The following is a 22,422-nucleotide window of genomic DNA, read 5'->3' on the forward strand; positions in this document are numbered from 1 at the left end:
TGTGAATTAGTTTTTTTGAGGACACATTCGCTGCGTGGTATCTATTTTCTTTCTTTGGTTTAATTCAGTGATGGTTATTAACATTGGTATATATGGTATAAAAATGCCAAATGTTCACTCATCCAAGTTTCTTTCGTGGGAATGGTGCTATTGCATATGGAGTTGCATCATTCATAGTGATCATTCTTGGGATTGAATTAATTGTGGACGATTTTATTGTTGTGGTTCATTTTTTTGTTCCGGTTATTATTTTACTTCTGTATTATTTTAGAGGTTAAAAAAATCATTAATTTACGTGAATAATGTTAAAACCTAACATTCTATTTAGTGAAGAAGCAAATTCTTTTTAGTAAAGTAATTATTTCGTCACAAAAATTATTCACAGGTGATATAACAGAACATGTAGGAGTTTTCTTGTTTAGAAGAAATTAAAATTGAAGACAATGTAATAATCAGGAGTTTTCTGCAAAAATCAGAAGATATTATGAAATCGGGAGGTAGGCATGGAGCGACCCCCAAAAATCGGGAGGTTTTCTTTCCCTCCCGGCGTGAAAGTTAACATGAATGGTGTAAGGTCACTTACATCAAAGCAAACTACAACTCAGCTTTTACGGTATTAGCTTAACTTTAGAAGCATTACTTCAGAAACTTTCTTATTGTATTTTGGAGATGTATCATTCAAGTTTAGCACAATGGTACCCATGATTTGACTCCATGGGATGTACTTAATTCAGTGCGTAATCAAACCTACAATGTACATGCAGTGGTGCCATTATGTAAATACGTTCAATAGTCTAATTACGAGCATTGAATCAAACCATATTGTTGTTCATTGTGTTGTCATACTGGGATTACATTTAAATGAGTTAGGTATTTACAATTTCAAAGCAAAACAAAAATGTAATTACCGGTGCACTGATATAAAATGTCCAATGCAGTAATGCATGAACAAACAATAATCGAGTCAAAAGGGAGAGGTAGTGTTACAGCAACTTGCGATTACTAAATTCTTGTCATCGTTTGATCAAATTATACACAAATCTAAATTAGGCAGAATATACACAAATCTATATTAGGCAGAAACAATAAGAAAACAGAAAAATAAATTACTTTTCAAACAAGTTTATACCATTTCTTTTTAATAATCATGAAAGCCAACCTCGAGATAAGTATACATGTCATTTTTCTAAATGTAAGTTTGCCTAAATAAATACATTTGGAACTTACCTCGTGCATCTTGAGATGTCTCGGAGTTGTAGGTTGTCTTATATGCAGGTCATGCACTTTTTAGTGTTTATACCTGTTCAGTTTGTGGGTCAGCTTATATGCAAACGGGCTTATACACAAGTATATACAGTAATCCCCAGTTCAGAGTATGCTAGACAACAATGATGATGGCCTCTATCAAAGACTCCAATGAGACTGAATTACAAGCAGTGCCACTAATGCCTCCTATCTGGCCCACCCCTTCCCCTAACACAGATAAAAAGGTTCATGTCTGGTAGCTTGATAAGATGTTAAACAAACTACAATATGTCTTACCCCAATACCTAATTATACTGGCCATCATGTATGCCTATCTTGTGCTGAAAAATGGCGTTAAACCCTACAACAAACAAACAAAAAAACAAAAAAAAAATACGAATGCCCAAAGCAATCTAACACTCAGTTGAAAAAGATTCAAATATTTTGGCCTAATAAACTATCCCAATTGGATCCTGACACTACCAAAGAGGGCATCTCAACTGGAATCTGATCCCGCCTTCCCATCAAAACAATTGAAACCATGGAATAGGACGCCAACTCAGTCATCACCATAGCTTCGCTTAATGACATTTTCTCAGCTCCATTATTTAGTATGCAGAGATGAGCCACAATGAAGCCAACCACCTCACAACTCATGCTGGAAACACTTGCTAAGACATCCATTCTGTCAAAATGGCATTCTTGGTGGAATTCTGCACAGCCACCATCATGTTGCATTGTACTCTGCAAAAAACATCTTACTTAACGACAGTAAAGACCTTGTAAGGGCTGCTTCATTCGAAGCAGACACTCTCCAGAGGAATCCTCCATACAGTGACTTCTTCAGCCTTGCAGGATAAACAACACTGCTCATACACAACTACTCATGGCCCATTGCTACTGGCCGAAAAGCACGTTAATTTAAATTGCCCCTGGGGCCCTCTGCCAAGTTTTTGAAACAGATGCAACCCCAGTCCAATAATCTACCACAAACTAGACCGCCTTCTCATTCGGGCTTACAGCATAGGTAGATGCCACAAAGAAACATGGAGAAAGTTCTCTAATTAACCTTCATTTCCTAATGAAGGATGGGGGTAACAGCCCCAGGAAACAAAACCCTTCCCTACCATACATCCCTCTCTCAAAGATCCCCATAGATGCTCATCTGTGTCTCTTTGTAGAAGCCTCATCAAGTATCATGGTCCATGGTTGGGTCATTTCCATAGTGACTGGGGTTACCAACTCAAGTTTCGGGAATATACCCCTGTATCAAAGTCTCCCATGCTCCTTCACCAGTTCATTCGGGTGAATCTGAGACAGGTGAGCACCCATTTTCAGAAACTGGTAGTCGAGAGGAAACAAAACAATTAGTCCACCAAATTCAATTCCTGATTCATCCTTAACTAAGAATGGTCAAAAGTCTTGCGCTATAATTAACCTCCCCCTTTTCAACCTGTTTCTTCTGGAAAACCTTTCAATACGGCGACCACATACTCAATCACGAACGCTCTTTTTCTATCAAATTGGGTGGTCTCCATCACCATTCAGGAAGTCTATAATACATCCCAAAATTTCCTATACAAAGCAAATACCTCCGATTTTGTTTCAAGCAGGAAGTTCATCATTTCTAAATTTTCTCATTCAGAATCATTTACAATCCAAGTTTTCACCTGAGCCATGGGAGTGGTAGCGGCAGACCTCACCTAGAATGATTTTCCATCAATAACGGACTGATCAAAAATATCCAGGTTTAATCCCTTCATCAGATCTAATCCACTGTAGGTAAATTGATTTAGTCTTCTACCCAACCTCAAGAATAACAACTTCCTCCATCTCAGGATGTCATTTACATGAGGATGTGCTTCCTCATCAACCAGAAATTAATACAGATTCAACTGCATCATAAAGATTTAATTCTTCCACACACAGATGCTGGAAACAAAAACTATAATGAACCTTGAACACTGTTGTGAACTTGGTTCCCCTAGGACATCTGTCTATGCAACCTCTACAGCTCCTCCTTCTTGCAAAGTGCAAACCAGAGACATTCTCCTCTGTCAGCCCCAATCACTCCAGGACCAATTTGTCATCACCATTCTGCTGGAGGATTAATTAAAAAAGATTCCCAACTAGGGTTCCCATGCATGCAACGGATACCCACCCCTTTCTGGTCACCAATGTTTCAGTTTCCAGTTGAGACAGTTACTTGGAGCCAGAGGGCATCATTTTCCTGGGTCCTGAAAACCGAGGGGGGTGAAGTGGGTGGGTAGGGACCTGAACTGTTTAATAACTTAATCCTCGTTTTACAATCAGGTCAGTTGGTTGAAAATAAATGATAATAACGCACTTTTTCTAATGAAGTTGTTTGTGATTCAGTATAAATTAAATTTATTTTCAAAATGTCCAACACATGAAATATGGTTAACATTCATCCAACTGGTTTCAACAACCATCATGTGTACGCCAAAACATTTGTGTATTATGTCACTGCTTTTTCTTTTGTTGACTAGTATGGTTCCTGGATTGGATTTTAATAGTATTAGTGCCAAGTACAGAGTCAATGTAGCAGGGAACTAGACTAACTGTTGATACACCATCAAACAAGATTAATTTTTTTTCAAAACCTAGCGATATTTATTTCATGAGACAATGGTCTATTTTGAAATGCAATTTTTGTATTGTTCAATTAGTACATTATTGATGTCATGATATCATTGGAAGTAATAGTGAAACTTCTTATCATCCTTCAGGATATCTGTAAGAGCCAGTCATGGAATTCTCTGAAACTCAATTGCTACAATGGTCCATATCTATAAAACCAATATCTTAATTTTACGAAGTATTCATTTTACTTGGCTGCATTGCTATCATTGATCACAGTTATGAATGAAACAGTTATTTTAAAGGTCACCGGCCATACTTTAACTTTGTTCTTTTAACATGACATTTGCATTACATGATTAAAAGTAGTTATACTTGCACAAAAAGAATTTAAAAATTATCAAGTGTAAAGATGAAATAACAATTACCCAAAATAGAAGTATACAGCACTGTTATTTCCCATTAGTTACGAATTCCCACCTATAGAGGACATCAACCGGAAATGATGTACATTTATCCCCACAAGACAAAGTACATGCTTTTTGTTGTCGAAAAATAGAACACTATAAACTATGGATAGGGAACATTTAGATGAAACTATTGAAAACTAATTTACTGTTCAGCCTTAAATCTATCTACATTGATTTTAAAACTATTCCATTGTTTCAATTTATTATCAAAATTCTCATTAATACAGGTAAAAAGGAATCGGCACACTTAAAAGAATCCATAGGAACCAAAACTGGCTTCCTTATGTTGACCAACTTCATCAAAACAAAAAAGGTGCACACATAAAAGAATCCAAAGTCAGTTTCCGGGGTTGGCTTGCTTTGAAATAAAATAATCTTTGTATCTGATATCCTAATGGTAAGATTAAGCAGTGAGTTTATTGCTTGCTGCCACTTGTGTTTATTCATCACCATAGCTTCTATTTTTTGCCTTATGTAATCATAATTGATACAAATTTTCATTGATGTTTGTAGGGTAAATAGTATACACAATAATAGCTTGCTTTTATAATACTTCTGTAACCCATGCTAGCAAAAATTATAATTTGCACTAACAGTGAATATATTTTCAAAAAATATTTTTTTTTAGAGACACTGTCGTATAGTTAACCTGCATACAATACAACCTGGTCATTTTGCACCTTATAATGTATCATCCGTGAATGGCAGATGCCTTCAAGCAATCAGGTCATATTACTGTTTCATTTGCGATTTCGTTATCTGACATAAGTGATAAAAACTACAGTAAGGATACATACACCAGCTGGTATCTGCTACATATAAAGAGTTTCTGGATCTATTTTTTTACTTTAATACATTTCGGATGATGAAAAAAGGAATAAAAAATAACAATGCAAGGTTAGTTTCTATCATTTTATTTTCAAATAAGTGTTTTGTTTATATATTTTATTGCACCGTGCAGGGGCATGATCGGGGCACAAATTCAACACAAAATTATTTCATTTCTTAAGTCTTGGGACATATACCTTGATGAAAAAAGTTTCACCATAAGTTCTGGGACAGGAAAAAGAAATTAATTTATTGTGTCTAGATATATACCATAAATAAGGTGTGTGTATATGTATATGTATGTGTGTGTATATATATATATATATATATGATATACTTAGGCTCTTTTTAACCCTCTTCTCTTATACACCATAGAGCTTTCTACACAATTTAAGAGGATTTAGGACTTTCCCATCCCTCACCCTGTTCAATCCCACAGATTCAATCCAAACTTTTTTTGGTAAACAGGGTCTTTCTAAAACAGATAAATCCTTTTGTCCCATCATCAGCCTTTTGGTTACATCAATATGCAACACAGTGCACCATATTTGCTATACAAAAGCACGATCATAATGTATATCACACAGACATTAACGTGGAGAAATTAATCACTTCAATGGCTAGGATTAATATAAGGGAAAAATGTAGGGCATATCCATTTTTGGCATGCAGAACTACCGGTTCTTAAAGAAGACTACCAAATAGTTTTTTTCATTTAAAAAAGCCAATTAGTAAGTCTAATTAAACATTTTTATAGTGTGCATACCTAACAAATGCATTTTTTATGACTATAATAATACCACAATATAGGTGGCCAGTGATCTTTAAGGTAGTTTAAATATGTTACACAATAACATTTATAACAGTGTTCGATTGATCAAATAAAGTGAGTTCACCCGACATACCAACAAGGATGCTAGATTATAAGTATGTAGAATTAAAAGCTGGCCTGCTTTATATTATCACGTTAATTACATCTTTTTAATCAAATAAAGGAGGTGGAATAAAAGAAAAGTTAAAAGGCTATATGCCTTTTAACTTTTTTATTATTTCACCTCCTTTATTTGATTAAAAAGACGTAATTAACATGATAATACAAAGGAGGCCAGCTTTAAATTCAGTGCAACAATACAACAAATACTTCCGCAAGTCAGTTATCAAAACACTTTGCACATAGGTTCTCAGAGAAATGCTCACTGACACAGCTGTTACGATAGATTGACACATTTTATGTTTAATTACACATTGCATTTCTGATGATTACACTTAAGAAGAAATAAAAGACATAAATAAAACACAAATTTCACTTAATAAAAAATATTTAATTGACATTTAAATATTAATGTAATTTCTATACTAGGCGTAAGTGACATTCTCATTGATCAAAATTTCCTTGAACATCATTAATTACAGTGTACAAAGAATGTTGTTCGGAAAGAAAATCTAACAAATTATATGATTTCTTATTAAAAGTTGATCATTTCTAATTGTTGATTAAAATTCCAGGTCCCCTCTCACATATTTTACCATAAAACAAGCAACATATATCGTGTTTTAATTACCAATTTTGATTGTCATTTTCTTCAAGTTCAAAAGGGGTCAATTATTTGGTATTTTCTGATTAAAACAAATGGGATCCATGCCTAATCCCACAATATAGCGAGTTCACAAGTTATCAGGGCGTGAGTTATTGAGGGAGTGGTGTAACAAGCTTAATCACTCTTCTTTGGAAGAGATCATGAAGGCAGTATACCCTATATACTTGCACATAAGCCAAATAATTTAGGAAAATATACAGACCTGGAAGAAGAAGGGGTGTTGGCTTATCAGAGGGCCAATGTCTAAACTTGACAGTTTCTAGGTCTTTCTGCTGACTACTGTAATGGCTATGAATCTTGGGACACGAAAAAAAAAAAAATTTCTGTGTCCAAAGACATAGGCATGTAAAAAAACAAAAAAACTTTTGATGACCCCCCAATTATTAAACTGTTATAAAGTACTATGATTGATTTTGTTATTATTTTGCATGTGCATATTTTCTGATTTCTCCAAAATGAAATTAAATAAAGGTAAATACAGACTTCATAATTCGCAGGGCGGTACTTACGCAGTGCAAAGTGTGCACAGAAACACTTAAATCCTTATTTATTTCCATACATATTAGATGCAGATTTTGCTATATTCATTGATCCTATCAAACTGCATTCTTCCAGAAAACAATTCAGCTAGTCCTTAATAGCTATTTCATTTACGTTGAATCATGCGCTCATGAGTTACTCATTTTCAATGATATAAGCAATCCTACAAATTAAGGTAATGTTTTTAAAAAGTCACGTACTTTTAATTATACAAGGCACATAACCATCATAATTTACATGTTCACGTAGAGTGGTAATAATAAAGGCTAAATTTCTCATATAGATCAACTAAGATCAACATCAATCAACTTTAGTTTTGTGTTTTAGCTGAACAAAGATCATAACTTTCCACACAATGGAAAGCTTGATATTTCGGTGTCTCCTATTTTGCTAGTCGGCGATTTTGCCTTTAGTTTTGTGACAGCAGGACAGGCCAGTTAATCATTAAAACCTTGAAACTGGCTTATGTTAAGAAGGAATTCTGACCAGCAACTATACCAGTACATTGATGTGTAATTGCCTTTTATTACCAGTACACTGACACACCCCTCCCTCCTAAATAACTTGCGCACAATGGAGTCCACAAACAAAGACCGCACTATAAACGAGGCACGAGTTACCAAAGGACCTCCAAAAATTGGAAAAATATCGCTTTGACATCGAGAAAACCATAGGAGGGGGGCGATGTTAGGGAACTGGGCTATTTAATGACTGAATGACTGAATTCTCATTTTACAATCATGTCGATAATAATTTTTAATAATGCGCTTTTTCGAATGAAGTTGTTCGTTATTCTGTCAAAATAACATTTATTTTTGAAATGTCCAACATATGAAAGATTGTTCCAACTGGTTTCAACAAGCAACATGTGTATGCATAAAAAATCTCTGTATTACGTCACTGCTTTTTGTTTTCTTGATGAGTCTGGTTCCTGGAGTGGTGTTTAATATTATCTTGCCAAATTTAGAATCCACAGAGCAGGGAAGTAGACTAACTGTTGATACACCACCAAACAAGATTCCTTTTTATCAAAAACACACAACATTTATTTCGTGTGACAACTGTCTATGTTGAAACTCAATTTTTGTATTGCTCAATTAGTACAATATTGATGTTGTGATTAATTAATTGGAATTGTTAATGAAATTTCTTATCATCCCTGAGGATATCTCTAAGTGCCAGTTCAAGAATTCTCTGAAACTCGCTTGCCCACAATGGTCTGTATCTGTGAAATCAAACACTATTTTACGATGTATTTGTTTCGCTTGGCTGCCTTGTTATCTCTGATCACAGTTATGAAAGAGTTGGTTAAGGTAGTTTATGTTACATACACAATAACATTTATAAGTGTTCGACTGATCAAATGTGAGTTCACCCAACATACGACAGGGGCAGCTAGATTTTAAGTTTGGAAGCTTTTCTTTTCTTCCACCTCCTTTATTTGATTCAAAAGACATAATTAGCGTGATAATACAAAGGAAGCAAGTTTTTAATTCAGTGCAACAATACAACAAATACTTCCAGAAGTTAGTTATCAAAACACAGCCAGCACTTAATTAGGTTCTCAGAGAAACGCTCACGGACATACCTCTTAAGGTAGATTGACGCATTTTACTTTTACTTACAAGAGGACACATTGCATTTATGACGATTACACTTAAAAGGAATTAAAAGATAGAACCAGAGCACAAATTTCAATTGATAAAAAAATTATTTAATTTGTATTTATTTATTAAAGTACTGCCTCCACTCGGTGTGAGTGACATTTTCATTATCAAAATTTCCTTAAATATCATTAATTGCAGTGTACTAGGAATGACATTTGGAAAGAAAATGTAAAAAAAAAAGGCATGACCTATTTTTAAATTTGATATTTAATAGTGTTGATTAAAAGTTCCAGGTCCTATCTACCGTTTTTGACAATAAAATGAGCAATACATCAAAGATTCCATTACCAATTTTAATTGCATTTTCCTCAATTCAACAAATAGGGATCAATTTTTGGGGTATTTCTGTTTTAAAAAATGAGATCCACGCCTGACCCCATGTTATAAGCGGGTTTGTGAGTGATCATGGCGCGAGTTCTTGAGGGAGTATTGTATATGGGTGAAGACTCAATGTGCAAAAAAGATTCAAAATGACATAACCCGAACTGAAAAACTACCTAGTCTAGGCAAAACTGAGATATTTGTGAAGTGGAGGAATGAAGAGAATGTAAAAACAGTCATCTTGAAAGTCAACAGAGATCGCCTAATTGAATGGTCAAAGAGCATTCTGGAGAGGAGGTTGTCTCCATGTAGAAGGTTTCCTCTCACAGAAACAGAATGAACAAGGAGAGATTGATTGAGGTTTGAAATTTCCTGCTTTTCTAGGTGGCCAAGAACTTTTAGGAGTATATGGAGGGATTGTTCAAGACCCTCATGACTGCCCTTTCCGCAAAAGGGTGCAAACCTCTTCCCTCAATTCCATCACATTGGACTGGGGAAAGAAACTGAGGGTTTGAACCCTTGTTTACAATGAAGAGGACCCAACCAACATCTCGTAATGCTTGAACAAGCCCCTCAGAAACCTGGGCAACCACGTACTGGGATGCATGAAGGAGATGCATGGCAGGAGAGTAGTTAATTTGCCAGGGTTGTCCCCCACCCCCATACTGCATGTAATAAAGGAAGGAGAGTCAGACAACTTCACTACAGATCTGAGGTGATCTTGGTGTCATGGACATGATGAGGAAGTGGTCTAGCAGGAGTTAGGGATTGGACTGGGCTTGTGCCTGGTTCAAACATTTGCCTGATGATGTTTCCTGGTGGATTGCGGTGTACCAGGACTTGAGAGAAAGATCAATGTTGGTGATCAAGAAAGGCTGGAGAAGACAGGGTAGAAATGATGCCCCCTAGTGGGTCTCAGTTTCTAGAGGAGTAGCCCATAGAAGGTCCTTAGCATGGTTAAGCAAGACCTTTGTGAAGTCCAATGCAACATCGCAGCAGATGTGCATAAAGTCCGCCAATAATGCCATAGCAACAGAGCACCTGCTAAGATACCTGGCCACAACATCCTAAACACGTAGTAATGCAGCTGGATTCAAAGAGTCATATTAAAGTAAGTAGTTAGGTTGGCATGCAAAATTATAGTTACAAGGATCCCATTTCCCGCTCTATGACATCAATTGTTTTGATGGGACAGCATGCCAAGGCTCCCATAGAACTATACACTTTGCCCACATTAGCATTCTAAGAAGGAGGTTGATAGGCTACTTCGGGGAATATAGCTGCAAAAGATAGGGTGATTCAACTTTGAGTGAGGAACAGCCCCTCCTCTATGTTTTCTCTAAGTTGCTGACCTAAAATGGCCCTGTGAATGCCTCCATGATATTTCCTCAATCATGGATGAATGTGAAGAAGTATGAGGTCTGGTTGACCTGGTACGCCGGAGATCTTTCCCAAAATGGAAAGGATTCTTATGAACTGTGTCCCATGGTTGGGAACACAACTCTGGGGGTAACAGATGGTAAACCTATTTTACCACATTAATAAAGGACCAGACCTCCTCTTCCTCATCCATCTGAGATGAAAGAGTGGGACTGAGAGAAGGTGTCACTGCCACAGCCTCTGTCTCAAACTCACTGGAAGCAACAAGGAGAGACTGCATCATCACCATCACAGTGAAGAACACACCTAGCTAGAAGTGGCATAACATCACCATATCCCTTGATGGAAGGGGTATAGGAGTACTCTGTGTCATGGTCCCTGGTTCATCATCAGTTACAGAGAGGAGACAAGAATGTCTGTTTACCCAAGATGATGTATAACTTTAGGCCTTCCTGAACAGGATGGTGGAACACAAACTGCAGGTCCAAGGTCAACTACCCCACGGTTGCATAAAGGACCAAGGGACCTGAGGTGGAAAGCCTACATCCTAAAAGGGTTCATAGGTAAAATGAGGAACAGAAACACCGATGCAGTTGCCATCCCAAGTCCGAGTCCTGTGTTTAGATTGCAAATCCTGCACAGAGTGGAATGTCAAAAGGGGGGAAAAGAGGAAAGCTTGGTCCTTGTCCAGTCCCAAAATCAAGAAGTTGATGAGTAATAGATGGGGAAGACCATGTCTTCAAATGATTTATCAATGTGTGCATCATCAGTGCTGTGTTTTGCCTCCCAAACAGAAGGGATGCAATATTCTGCCAGAAGCATGAAATATATTGCAGTGCTCCACCTCCCTGAAAGAAGGGAGCAACCCACTGATGGGGTGCTCAGCCTCCATAAAGGGAGGGTGCACCTATATGGATGTCATGCCCCACCTCCTTCAAGGAAGGGTGCAACCTGATATCATGGTGCTCAACCTCCCTAATGGGATGGCAAAAACTCGCTATTGCAGTGCTCTACTACCCTAATGGGAAGGTGCAACCCACTGTTGCAGTGCTGTACCTCCACAATGGGAAAGGGCAATCCACAAAATAAGGTGTGCATGCAGCTAGAGACATGACATGTTTGTCTTCTCCCTCTCGAATGTCTAGACCCTCCTTTGAGAGGGACTTCACTTGCTGCGATAGATGTTTGTCCCAATATGTAAGACCTAGAAGAGATTCTTTCTTCAAAAAATTCTGAACAAAACAGAGAAGGTATGTTCCCCTATCCTTGATAGAAGACCAATTAGCAAAAGTTTAATGATTTTTCCATGTGCACTTTGAGCACAGATGCAATCTCAGAGTATCCCATGGGCCCTTTCATTGGATACACTGCCCCACATCCTGAAATAAAGAAATAATGAAATCACTTCTTGCCTTGAAACTCACCTGGTTGTATGCAGTGACATACAATGTAGACTCTGTATGCACTAAGAACACTGTATGATGTTGTCATGAGACTCACCTTGTTCTATGCAGTGTCGAACTGTATACACCCTTGTGTAAGCTCTAAGAACACTATAGGATGTTGCTGCAAAACTTGTCTGGTTATATGCAGTGTCGTACTATGTGCACACCTGTGTATGCCCGAAGAATGATGTATACATGAAATAAACAATAAAGTTGACCAATTGAAAAACAAGATAATTCACGAATGAATTTGTTTATTAAAGAGGCTAGGCCTGTTGTTATTTTAGTTAGAACACAAGGACTTACCCATACAACAGTGAGTTGCATCTATGTAAGGAACGCGTGTCCATCGAACAGATCAAACAAGAAGTAGCCTCTGAAGCTTTAAAAAGAACAAAGTTCTAAAGAGGAAAAGGCTATAATGCGGTTTTCTAGAAAATGGAACAGACAGTTGTAACACCAAGACTAATTAAAAATTACAGAAGACCACTGTTTCTGGTAAGTTGCTACAGAAGTAATTTCTCTGGTGACAGTTTTGACAGATGCTGATACAGTATGGCATTTGTCAAAAACAAGATGGATGATATCTACCTTCTCCATATAACCATGTGACATATAGAGTGGTGTGCAAAATAAGAGAGTGGAGAGCAAAAGGTCATACTGACTTTTTCTCCTCTTTGGGGTAAGACATATTCACATGAAACAGATGGTCAGTTCTCAGCACGAAAATCGATTAGCTACACAATAGTGGAAGGACAAGTAATTGCTGCTATTAACACATTAACCCCTGGAGGTTTTTGTCATTTTCACCTGAAAATCGAGTAGGATACACATTTTGAAAGCTATTTCTGAATAGATCCGAAAACACCAAATCCCAGGTGATCTTTCAATAGCATACTGCCTAGTTGTGTTAGAAACATCATTTTTCATTGGCTATTTGGCTCGCACATGAGCAGAAGGGCAAAAGTTGGAGTTCTTTTTTTCGGTTTTTGGGTTTTTTTTGCTACATGGAGAGCCATTATTTTTGTATCAAGACCACTCTTTATTCCAATGCCCATCTTATCCTACTTTTTGCAAAGGTTCATCTGTCTGTTTGCAGTTCATACTGGTCTGCCTTAGATCTGAGACCAAAAATTCTAAAATCCAAACACAAAATCGGATTCCGACCACAGGCGAATTTTGGGTAGAAAAAAATCGGGTCCAAAAAATGAGTTTTTTAAATCTGTATTTTGTAGTGCAACTAGATGTTCCAGATTATTTGGTATCATTGTAGAGCTACATTTGTCTACCTTTCTATAATACCACCCACTTTAGTGCATCATGCATGACCATGATGCTACAGAGCTCGGCAGTAGGCTACTACCTCCTGCCTTGTTAACTCGTCGCTAGGGGTTAATGTGTTAAAACTTTATTTTATGTTATAAATACTGAATATAACTTTCCTACATTTTTTAAATGGCCTCAGGGAAGATTAGTACTTGATATTATTATTATTACTATTATTATTATTATTTATCTTCTTCAGTTGGTGCATGACTGAAAACCATGGTTGCAAACAGTTTGCTTAACTGTTGTTCATCAAAATTATCTATTTTATTCTGATATTTTCATTAAATGAAAAGACAATGAACTTACATATTGATCCCTCATTTCCAACACTATGTACCAAGACAGCACTGCACTTAAAAACTGTACCCATATCAACAGCCCACCAAGGATCAGAAGTTAGAGCCATATCTGTTACAGAGCAGGCACTAGGGGCTGAAACTAGCAACCCATCAACAGAGTTGCTGGCCTTCGATGACTTGTCAACAGACGACTGACTTGTCTCTTTTCCATAGGCTTGAGAAAGACCTGCAATAAAATAAAAAAACTGCAAATTAAAAATAAATCTCTCAATGAGACCACATGCAGTACTATCCAAAAAGAATTTTCAGGAAATCAAACAGACCATTTCTTCCTTTTCCCTGCTGAGTATTGAAGCAATCACAGCTTTTCTTGAGTGTCAAGATTTTCACATTAGCCACTTTGGTAATCAGGCTGAATGATCAGCACTTCATTTACAACAAAGTAGTCCCCATTTGAAAACTTTTGGTGAAAACTCCATGAGACTATAACCATCAATTCAGGATAATTAGTGACATAATTTCAAAATGTTCACTCCTGTAGCCTAATTGAGGCTAGATTTTCATTTGGGATCAACTACATATCACATAAGTAGTCTTCTTAAGAAAAACAAATGTAGATAAACTACATTTCCATCTAGGCAGGATAACAATATTATTTTCAAGATGGATATTGTTGCAGACATCTTGAATTTCATACCTGCAAACATTTTTTTTATCTATGACCAACTAGACATGACAAGAAGTCTTCCAGTGAAAACAGAATGCTGATGCAACTTTCCATTCAAGCGGAACATCATTAACACGATATCTTAACATGGCAGCTGTAGTGCCCTTACTGAATGTCAAATCAGAAACATTTTTTTTTTAACCAACTAGATGTCATAGAAAATCTTTCTGTGAAACCATCAATTTCATTGCAGCAGCAATAACAGAATTTTCATGATGCCACTGTGATGGCCATATTGGATGCCTGGGCAGTACCATTTTCATTAGTACCAAGAATCCATTAGAAGAACTCTTATGGTGAAATCCAAACTTTCATTATGGATATTGTCTGAGTAGAACGATGTTCATATATTACCAAAAGAACACAAGAAGTCTTCTGATGGGAACACCATGATGATATGAACTTTCATGCTGCAGGTGAAGTAGCAATAATAAGCTTTTCAAGAAGGCTCCCAGTGCACACATGCTAGCCAAATTAATATCAGTGAATGAGTTATCTATTACCATACTCATCTTAAAATGACACATATTGATACACTATCAACTTTAAAGTAGAATTACCTTCATTCATTTTGGTTTATTAAGAGCATGCAAGTTTATGAAAAGCATTTTCAATCAAAATCATGTAGTAGAAGCTTGCACAATTTATGAAGTGGAATCGCCTTTATGACTCAATGACACAATGGTTGCGTTAGTATTACTGATGATCGAGGCAGTCACCAGAATCATGGACTGCCTGATGCAACTGTTAAAACAGAATTGCTGCTGTGTTGAGGCAGAGTAGAGATAACTTGTTATGTCTGCAAGTTGAGTGGAATGGTGATAAAATACCCAATAATGCAATACTGGTGAATACCACTTGGATAAACCTGTTAGTATGAGGTGTCTGGTTGCCACCACCAGTAACAGTGAAATTATGCTAATGGAAGGCTGATGTGAAAATCCCAAGTCATAGGGTAAGCCAAATGAAAGAGAACTACAGGCACTGGTTGGGGAAGAAGAGGATAACTAACTAAAACCTGCTCACTCTCCACACCGATCACTTGTAAATGAACGAATGCTATTTGACTTACTTACCACAATCCTCTCTCCTCCCCACCCTGCCCCTGATTGATTTTTGGTACCAAAATTATGGGCATCTCAGCTGAAATGAACTTGTATAATAGGCTTTGCTGACATTAATTACTTATGTAAACATTCAATAACATTAAAAACCTATTTATGCCATATAAAATAGATGAGATGTAGGACAGGTGATTCAAACCCTATTGCCCTGACCGCATGGATGTTTGGCCATCGAAATTCATGTGTCATTAGTAACAAGCATAAATTCACACATTCACCTGCAACAATATCTTTCCACAGCTGTGGGCTGATGGGGACAATATTGGCATTAAGAGTTAGGAATGCCATTGTCAGAGAAAACTGGGATATACATGGGTTTCTATGGCTAACTGTTGCAAGGGTGTGTGACTTCCCTTCAGTATCAACATTTTCAACAGTGTTGGTTATATTCAACTGAGCTTGTATTCAGATCTCCAATGCTTGATGATGGACACTGCTTCCAAAAACAACTGTATTTCTTTCATGCACACTATGGATTTATTGTTAGTGCAGAATATACTCTCTGGTGGTAGTAGCCCCAGTAACCAAGGGTGCACAACAAGGCATTCTCACAGCTGTGCACTAACTTGATTCTCAATAATGTACATGGGGATGTATCCAAGGAACCTTCCGCAGAGGTAGCTTGCAGAGTACTCGCAAATATATAACAGGCAGAAATACAGAGACTAACCTCACCAAGGTTCATGGAAATGTCAGTGGGTAAAGACATCACCCCAGCACCTGGAAACCTTCCCTGCTGCTAGAAGCTGGCAGCGTTTCTAGTGTATCATCTCGACCAATGGATCAAGAATCTCATGAATATGCTGGTGGGTCTGAATCCAGAGGCCAAAAGGCTAATATTAGCTTCCTTCTCAAGTTCTATTTACATTGTATTCATAATTCTGAATACATTAAGCTTTCTTTAGAGAAGCAGCCACATTAATATTGAACTCATCAATTTTGTAAACAATGTTCCCACAGACCAATTTTATCATCCTATTATTGTACAGTAAAATGTACCTGGCTGTACATTTTCCGAGGTTATACTTGGAATTTTGACCTAAAACCTTGGACATCTGAGGTTTCTCCATGGTTTTCCTAGGAAAACCTGGGAAACCTTGGACAATACTGATATTTTGTCCAAGATTTTATAAGCAAACCTCCGACATTATCTCATACATTAAAAAAAACCTAGGAAATACCTTGGACATAGCCATGGACATCATCGAGAACTTAGTTTATTTTTGGATCAGAAAAACCTTGGAAATAAGAACTTAGTCATTTTTTACCTTGGACATAGCTCAGAAATGTAGACTCAGAAATTTTTAGCTATGAAATGGACTTGGTCTGTTTTAACTGTGCACTTAGAGATTTCTCTATATTTATTCAGAATGTACTTTATATTGAAAATCAACAATGTTTATCATTTCCAAAACAACTAACAAATCTAGGATTTGAATTAAAAAATTGACATAATTAATGTCGATTGATTGATATGGGTTTAACAGTGTACCATCTCAGTTCAGGCATCATGGTGCCAAACAGGATCACAGATTTTGGTTTCACATCTTATTTACATGGAGATAAAAATATGAGATAAAGAACCAAAACCTATATATATGCTGGAATCCCCCAGTTAGAAATATTCTTGGCATTCATACACTTTTAATCACTGCATACAATCATCTAAGTGTAACACAGTGGTATATATAAAATGTACTAAGCAATTCAAGTTCTGTCGGGAAATTTAATTTTTATTTTTAATATTTTCATTTTTTTATTTTTAACCCAAGGAAAAAGTGCTAGGGTCGGCAGCTTAAATGGCATCGATCAGCCGACTGGGAACTTTCATTTGTTTGGCCTGATATGGCACTTCTGGTCTGCAGATGATCTGAATCTGGGAGATAATTTTATCTTATAGAACAAAATTTAGATAATTGAAGGAAACTGCATAATGCTCGTAGCAGTTGCTTATCTACTTACTGCTTTTAAATTTAAAAAACACTTAAGTTGTGGAAAGTTCTGGGAAATATTTCTTTTGCATTCTTCCATTGGTTGCAGAGCATGGAATTATCCAATCACAACAGCTGATTCATCAATCAATCTTGAACGTGCCACAATAATAAATTCGAAAGTGGTCCGTTGAAAGCAAACTGGTCTGTGGAAACTTGCGTTATAAAGGAGTGGATTCATCAATGTCCATAACTTGTTTGCATTATGTATATGATAATCCTATTACCAGAAATGTTCGCAACCTGCTAAATATTGTTCAGCCAAAAAAGTCACTTGAATATTATAAAGTATTATAAAGTCGGAGATTTGGTGTCTGCAAGATTGCCGAGTTTTGGGATTACAGAAGGAAGGATTGAAGGTAAGCTCATTTCTTTTTTTAAAATTATATTACATTAAATTTTAAAAAGATAAGAGCATGTATTGGTTCTCATTTCATAGGCCGGCTGTACACTGCATCAGTTTTTCAGTCGATTGAGTCTGTTTTCGATGAGAATAGGGTTGTGTAGCAAACTATAAAAACTGTTATGTTATTTACCCACCAGGCATTGCGCCATCATCTGTATTGTTTTCAGACAAACATGTAGGCCTACAGCATTGAGTAAATCTTATTGTTGTTTTCATCTTTATCTCATTGATAGCTTGTGTGTTGTAGAAGAGGGATTTTTAAAAAAAATAAGTGTCATGAAACAATGGTATGGAAATTGGACTGAGTGTTCCTGCTTCTATGCATTGTTTAATCCTTATAGATATATGATAAAAATCATAATAATAATCATGATAGTAATAATCTCTTATTATTGTTGTTGTTTTCTAATTTTATCTTTGTACAATTTAGTTTTAATTCTCTGGAAGTGAATTACAAGAATATAGTATATATTCATGATAAATATTATTTAACTATGCCCATTTTGAACAGAGCAAAGCAAACTAACCCTTTAACCGTAGTTGAATTTAGAAGAAAAGAATTAATGGTTTTAATTATTTATTATTATTATTAAACATGATAATGAAGTCATGTTTAAAATTGTTGAAAGAACAATAAAATCTGAAAAATATTTAATGACTTGAAAATGGATCTTAGAATACCTGTGTATATAATTATTATAGTGCATTAAATCAGAAGAATATGTTTATGAAGAATTAAAAACATGTAAGTGTTACAAAATGCCCGATATGGCTCATTTAGTCTTCCATACTTTTCATATAATCAGGTTGTCTTGTTTCACGCGCTGTAATATTTCTGTAAATGTAATTTTTCGTCGTATCGCAAGACGCTTTTATTGCTCGCACGGCACGTGCGAAATAATATATTATTGCGCACTACTATATATATCGGGTAGAGATATTGAAAGGACAGCCAATATAGAGGGAAGCTCTAAACATATTCAGCTGTCGGGCAGGTGCCATTGTAATTTAGTTAGAGCCAAACAGTTGGGTGAGTCGAATGTTTTTTAGTCAACTCTTTTTATTATTTACAATAATTACTCAGTTTCGTAAAAGCACGTTCATTGTTGTATTATGTGGTCACATCGTTTATCGTATTTGCAATTCAGTTTATTAAGATATAACCTAGGCAATGTGGTAGCGAGTTAATTTCATCTAGTTGCTATCACGACTAATTTTGAAAACATATTATGTATGTATTAATGTCATAGCATTACGTATATTTATTTTTATTGCATAGCATTCCTATTTCATACTTCGTACCTATCGTATATTCTTAAATTAGTTGCAACAAAACCCATTCCAATTAAATTAGACTATTGGAAAGGTGTGTTTATTTTCCATATTCAGCTCGCCGGTTATGAGCAGCCGGATGGGCTTGTGGATACCATGACGTCTGGTGTACCATTACTAGTATAACCCACCAATTCAGTGCCAACATACGGGTACAAGTGCGGAGGGGAAAGTGACCGTGCCAGAGAGAAGGCTGTGTCAACCTGTATTTTCCAATCAAGCAGTGATTTGACTACAAGTAAAGCACAATAACAAGTAGTGTATTGACTACAAGTAAAGCACAGTAACAAGTAGTGTATTGACTACAAGTAAAGCACAATAACAAGTAGTGTACTGACTACAAGTAAAAGCATAATAACAAGTAGTGGTTTGACTACATGTGAATTGTGACAGTAGTGTCTGACTACATAAATGTTTGCAACCAGTAGTTGATTATATAGGTTTGCAACAAGCATTTGTTTATATGAAAGTTTGCTAGAGATATTTGTAAACAGCCAACTCTATTTTTTTTTACATTTGAATTTCCAAATATTTTTCAAAGGCTAATATGAATAGATAGCTTATTCTCAATTGGACAACATGGCTTCATTTTGGTCATGTGTACTGACCACTAGGTATGAGCTGGATTCTACACTCTTGAAACTGGAGGCCATAAATTTTGTTCAGTACTTTCTTGTGTTTGGATGACTATAAGAATCACTATGAAAGCTTCATTAAGTTGAATATAAGCTCTGATGTTGATGTAAACAACACCGATCTTTGATAACTTATCAAATTCTGATGATTCTATGCACAACTAAAAATACCAAATTGTAAGAGGAAAGCTTTAACACATGCATTGTAAGAAAATACACAATACACCAGTATATGCATTCTTTTTCTCTCTTACTCACTCTCTTCCTTTGTCTCAAACAAGCCACTATTCATTATTACCAATATTCAACAATAACATCATAAATAAAATAACATCAACACTTACTTAAAATATTTTAAATATTTGGCTCTCTCTTTGAGAGCTACTCATGGGCTAGAATCTAGATGTACAAAACTATGATTCCCACATTGTATTCTGGGTTGATACCAGATCAAGTAGAATTCGTGCTCGGCTGCTGCAAGCTCAAGTAAAATCAGTGCTAATCTGATCCCAGAATTTGAGTGTGTTCTTGGCCGATTCCAGCTTAAGGTATGCTATGCGCTAAGCTTATCTCAGCATAATAGTGCATTCTGGTGGTCTGATCCCATCTTCGAGTAAATCTATGCTAGGCTGTTCCCAGCAGTATAGTGTATTTGGGGCTGATCCCAGCACAAGTGTAACTGGTGCTAGGCACAACACCCCTATACAAGTATAAGTCAATGACTAAACCTTATAATTTGACATTACATCAGCTTACCACACCACCAGTTCCTCCCTTAATGGTCATTATCAGAAGAAGCAAATTGTAAAACTGGCAGTTTGTACCTAAAATACCTCAAGATAATCAAGCGAGTGGTCTAAAGTGCTCTCCGTTACGGATCACTGCCATCTCACCTCTGTCTGTGTAGGTTTGAGCCTCAGATTCGGCCAATGTGGGTATGTGAGAAAGCTTGCCAGTAGCTTCTCGAGGGTCGGTGGTTCTTTCTAGGGATTTTCCAGGTTCTTCTCCCACCATTAATACTGGCTGCCATGTATAGCCTATCGTGTGCTGAAAATTGGCGTTAAACCCTACAACAACAACAACAACAACAAGACAATCAAAATGTGCATAAGCTAAAATTTAATAAATTATCATTTAGTAATGTAGCTGTAGATAAAGAACCTATAAAATTCATCGTGATAAATGTCAGCTGTGGTTGATTACACTGCTTTACTGGCTTGATGGTGAAGGAGTTCTCTCAGGATTTTAAAGCACATAAAAGTTCTTCCAAGAAAAAAATTATACAACTATAAAGATCAGATTTTACTCTTAAACCTTTCTATAGATGTGCACCAAAAAGGAATATTTTTTAAAAATTTATGTTTAATTTAACATACTACATTGCTATTAATTTAATAGGCAGACCTATGGGTATCAAATTCTTAGGTAACCTGTTCTATTTATATCACACTTCATGTGAAACATGGGATGTCACATCAGATCTACAAAGAAGGATTAAAATCTTCGAAATGAGATACTACCACAAGATACTGAGGATCTCAAACACTGACCATGTAACCAACAAAGAGGTCCACAGCAGGATCCAATGAGAAATCAGACCCTGTGAACATCTCTTGACCACTATGAAAAAACGCAGACTGAAGTGTTACGGTTATGTCTCAAGATCATCTGGACTAGCAAAAACAATCTTGCAAGGCACAGTGCAGGGGATGCAGAAGAAGAAGCAGACAGAAAGAGATTATGTGTGTGATTTGGATTTTTTAACATAGCTTTAACAATTTTTCATATCGCTACGATGTCTGCAGTGTGGCAGTTTATAGTGGTGTCTAGCACTGGGGCATCATGCCACAGATATATAGCATGATGTCCCACCCAGTCAGATTATCCTGACACCAGGCTGACCAGTCCTAACACTAACCTCTTAATGCTGAGTGCCAAGTGAGGCAGCTGTTAGTACCATTTTTATAAGTCTCTGGTATGACTCGGCTCGGGATCAAACCCACGACCTCCCGCATCCAGTCAAAAGAGGCGGGAAGATAACATTAAAGAGTGCACAGGCATAGGATTTGGAGATTGCCAAAGGGCAGTAGAGAACAGGGAATGATGGTGAAAATTGGATGTAAAGTCAACTGTGGTACCCCAACAACCTCTTGGGTTATGGGATTGATATAATGATGATGATGATGATGATGATGATGATGACTTTCTATGACTTTTGTACATGTATTTCAACTGCCGACACAACAACAGACTAAATCAGGTAAAGAATTCAACTTACTACAAAACTGACCCAATATATTTTCATGCAGTTTTACTTATAAACTCTTACTACTACTACTACTACTACCAATACTACTACAAATACTATTGATACGACTACTACTACTAATAATAATAATAAACCCAATCATTATTCATATATCACAAAAATGAAAATGCCTGTGAATTTTTTCCTCTAAGTTTCCATACAATATCAATTATTAA

The 22,422-nt window shown here is 36.4% G+C and overlaps 1 protein-coding gene across 1 annotated transcript in view; it reads right to left on the bottom strand.

The window, feature by feature from the left end:
• The window catches only part of LOC149803006 (uncharacterized), a 264,028-nt gene that overhangs the window by 144,970 nt on the left and 96,636 nt on the right, over positions 1-22,422 (bottom strand). The window contains exon 6 of the mRNA XM_089953867.1: positions 13,731-13,949. Coding sequence (XP_089809993.1) covers positions 13,731-13,949 — 219 coding nt within the window. The remainder of the gene's footprint in view (positions 1-13,730; positions 13,950-22,422) is intronic.

Source organism: Sinohyriopsis cumingii, chromosome 3 (assembly GCF_028554795.1).
Source record: "Sinohyriopsis cumingii isolate HCF-2022 chromosome 3, ASM2855479v2, whole genome shotgun sequence".
NCBI classification, from domain to species: Eukaryota; Metazoa; Mollusca; class Bivalvia; order Unionida; family Unionidae; genus Sinohyriopsis; species Sinohyriopsis cumingii.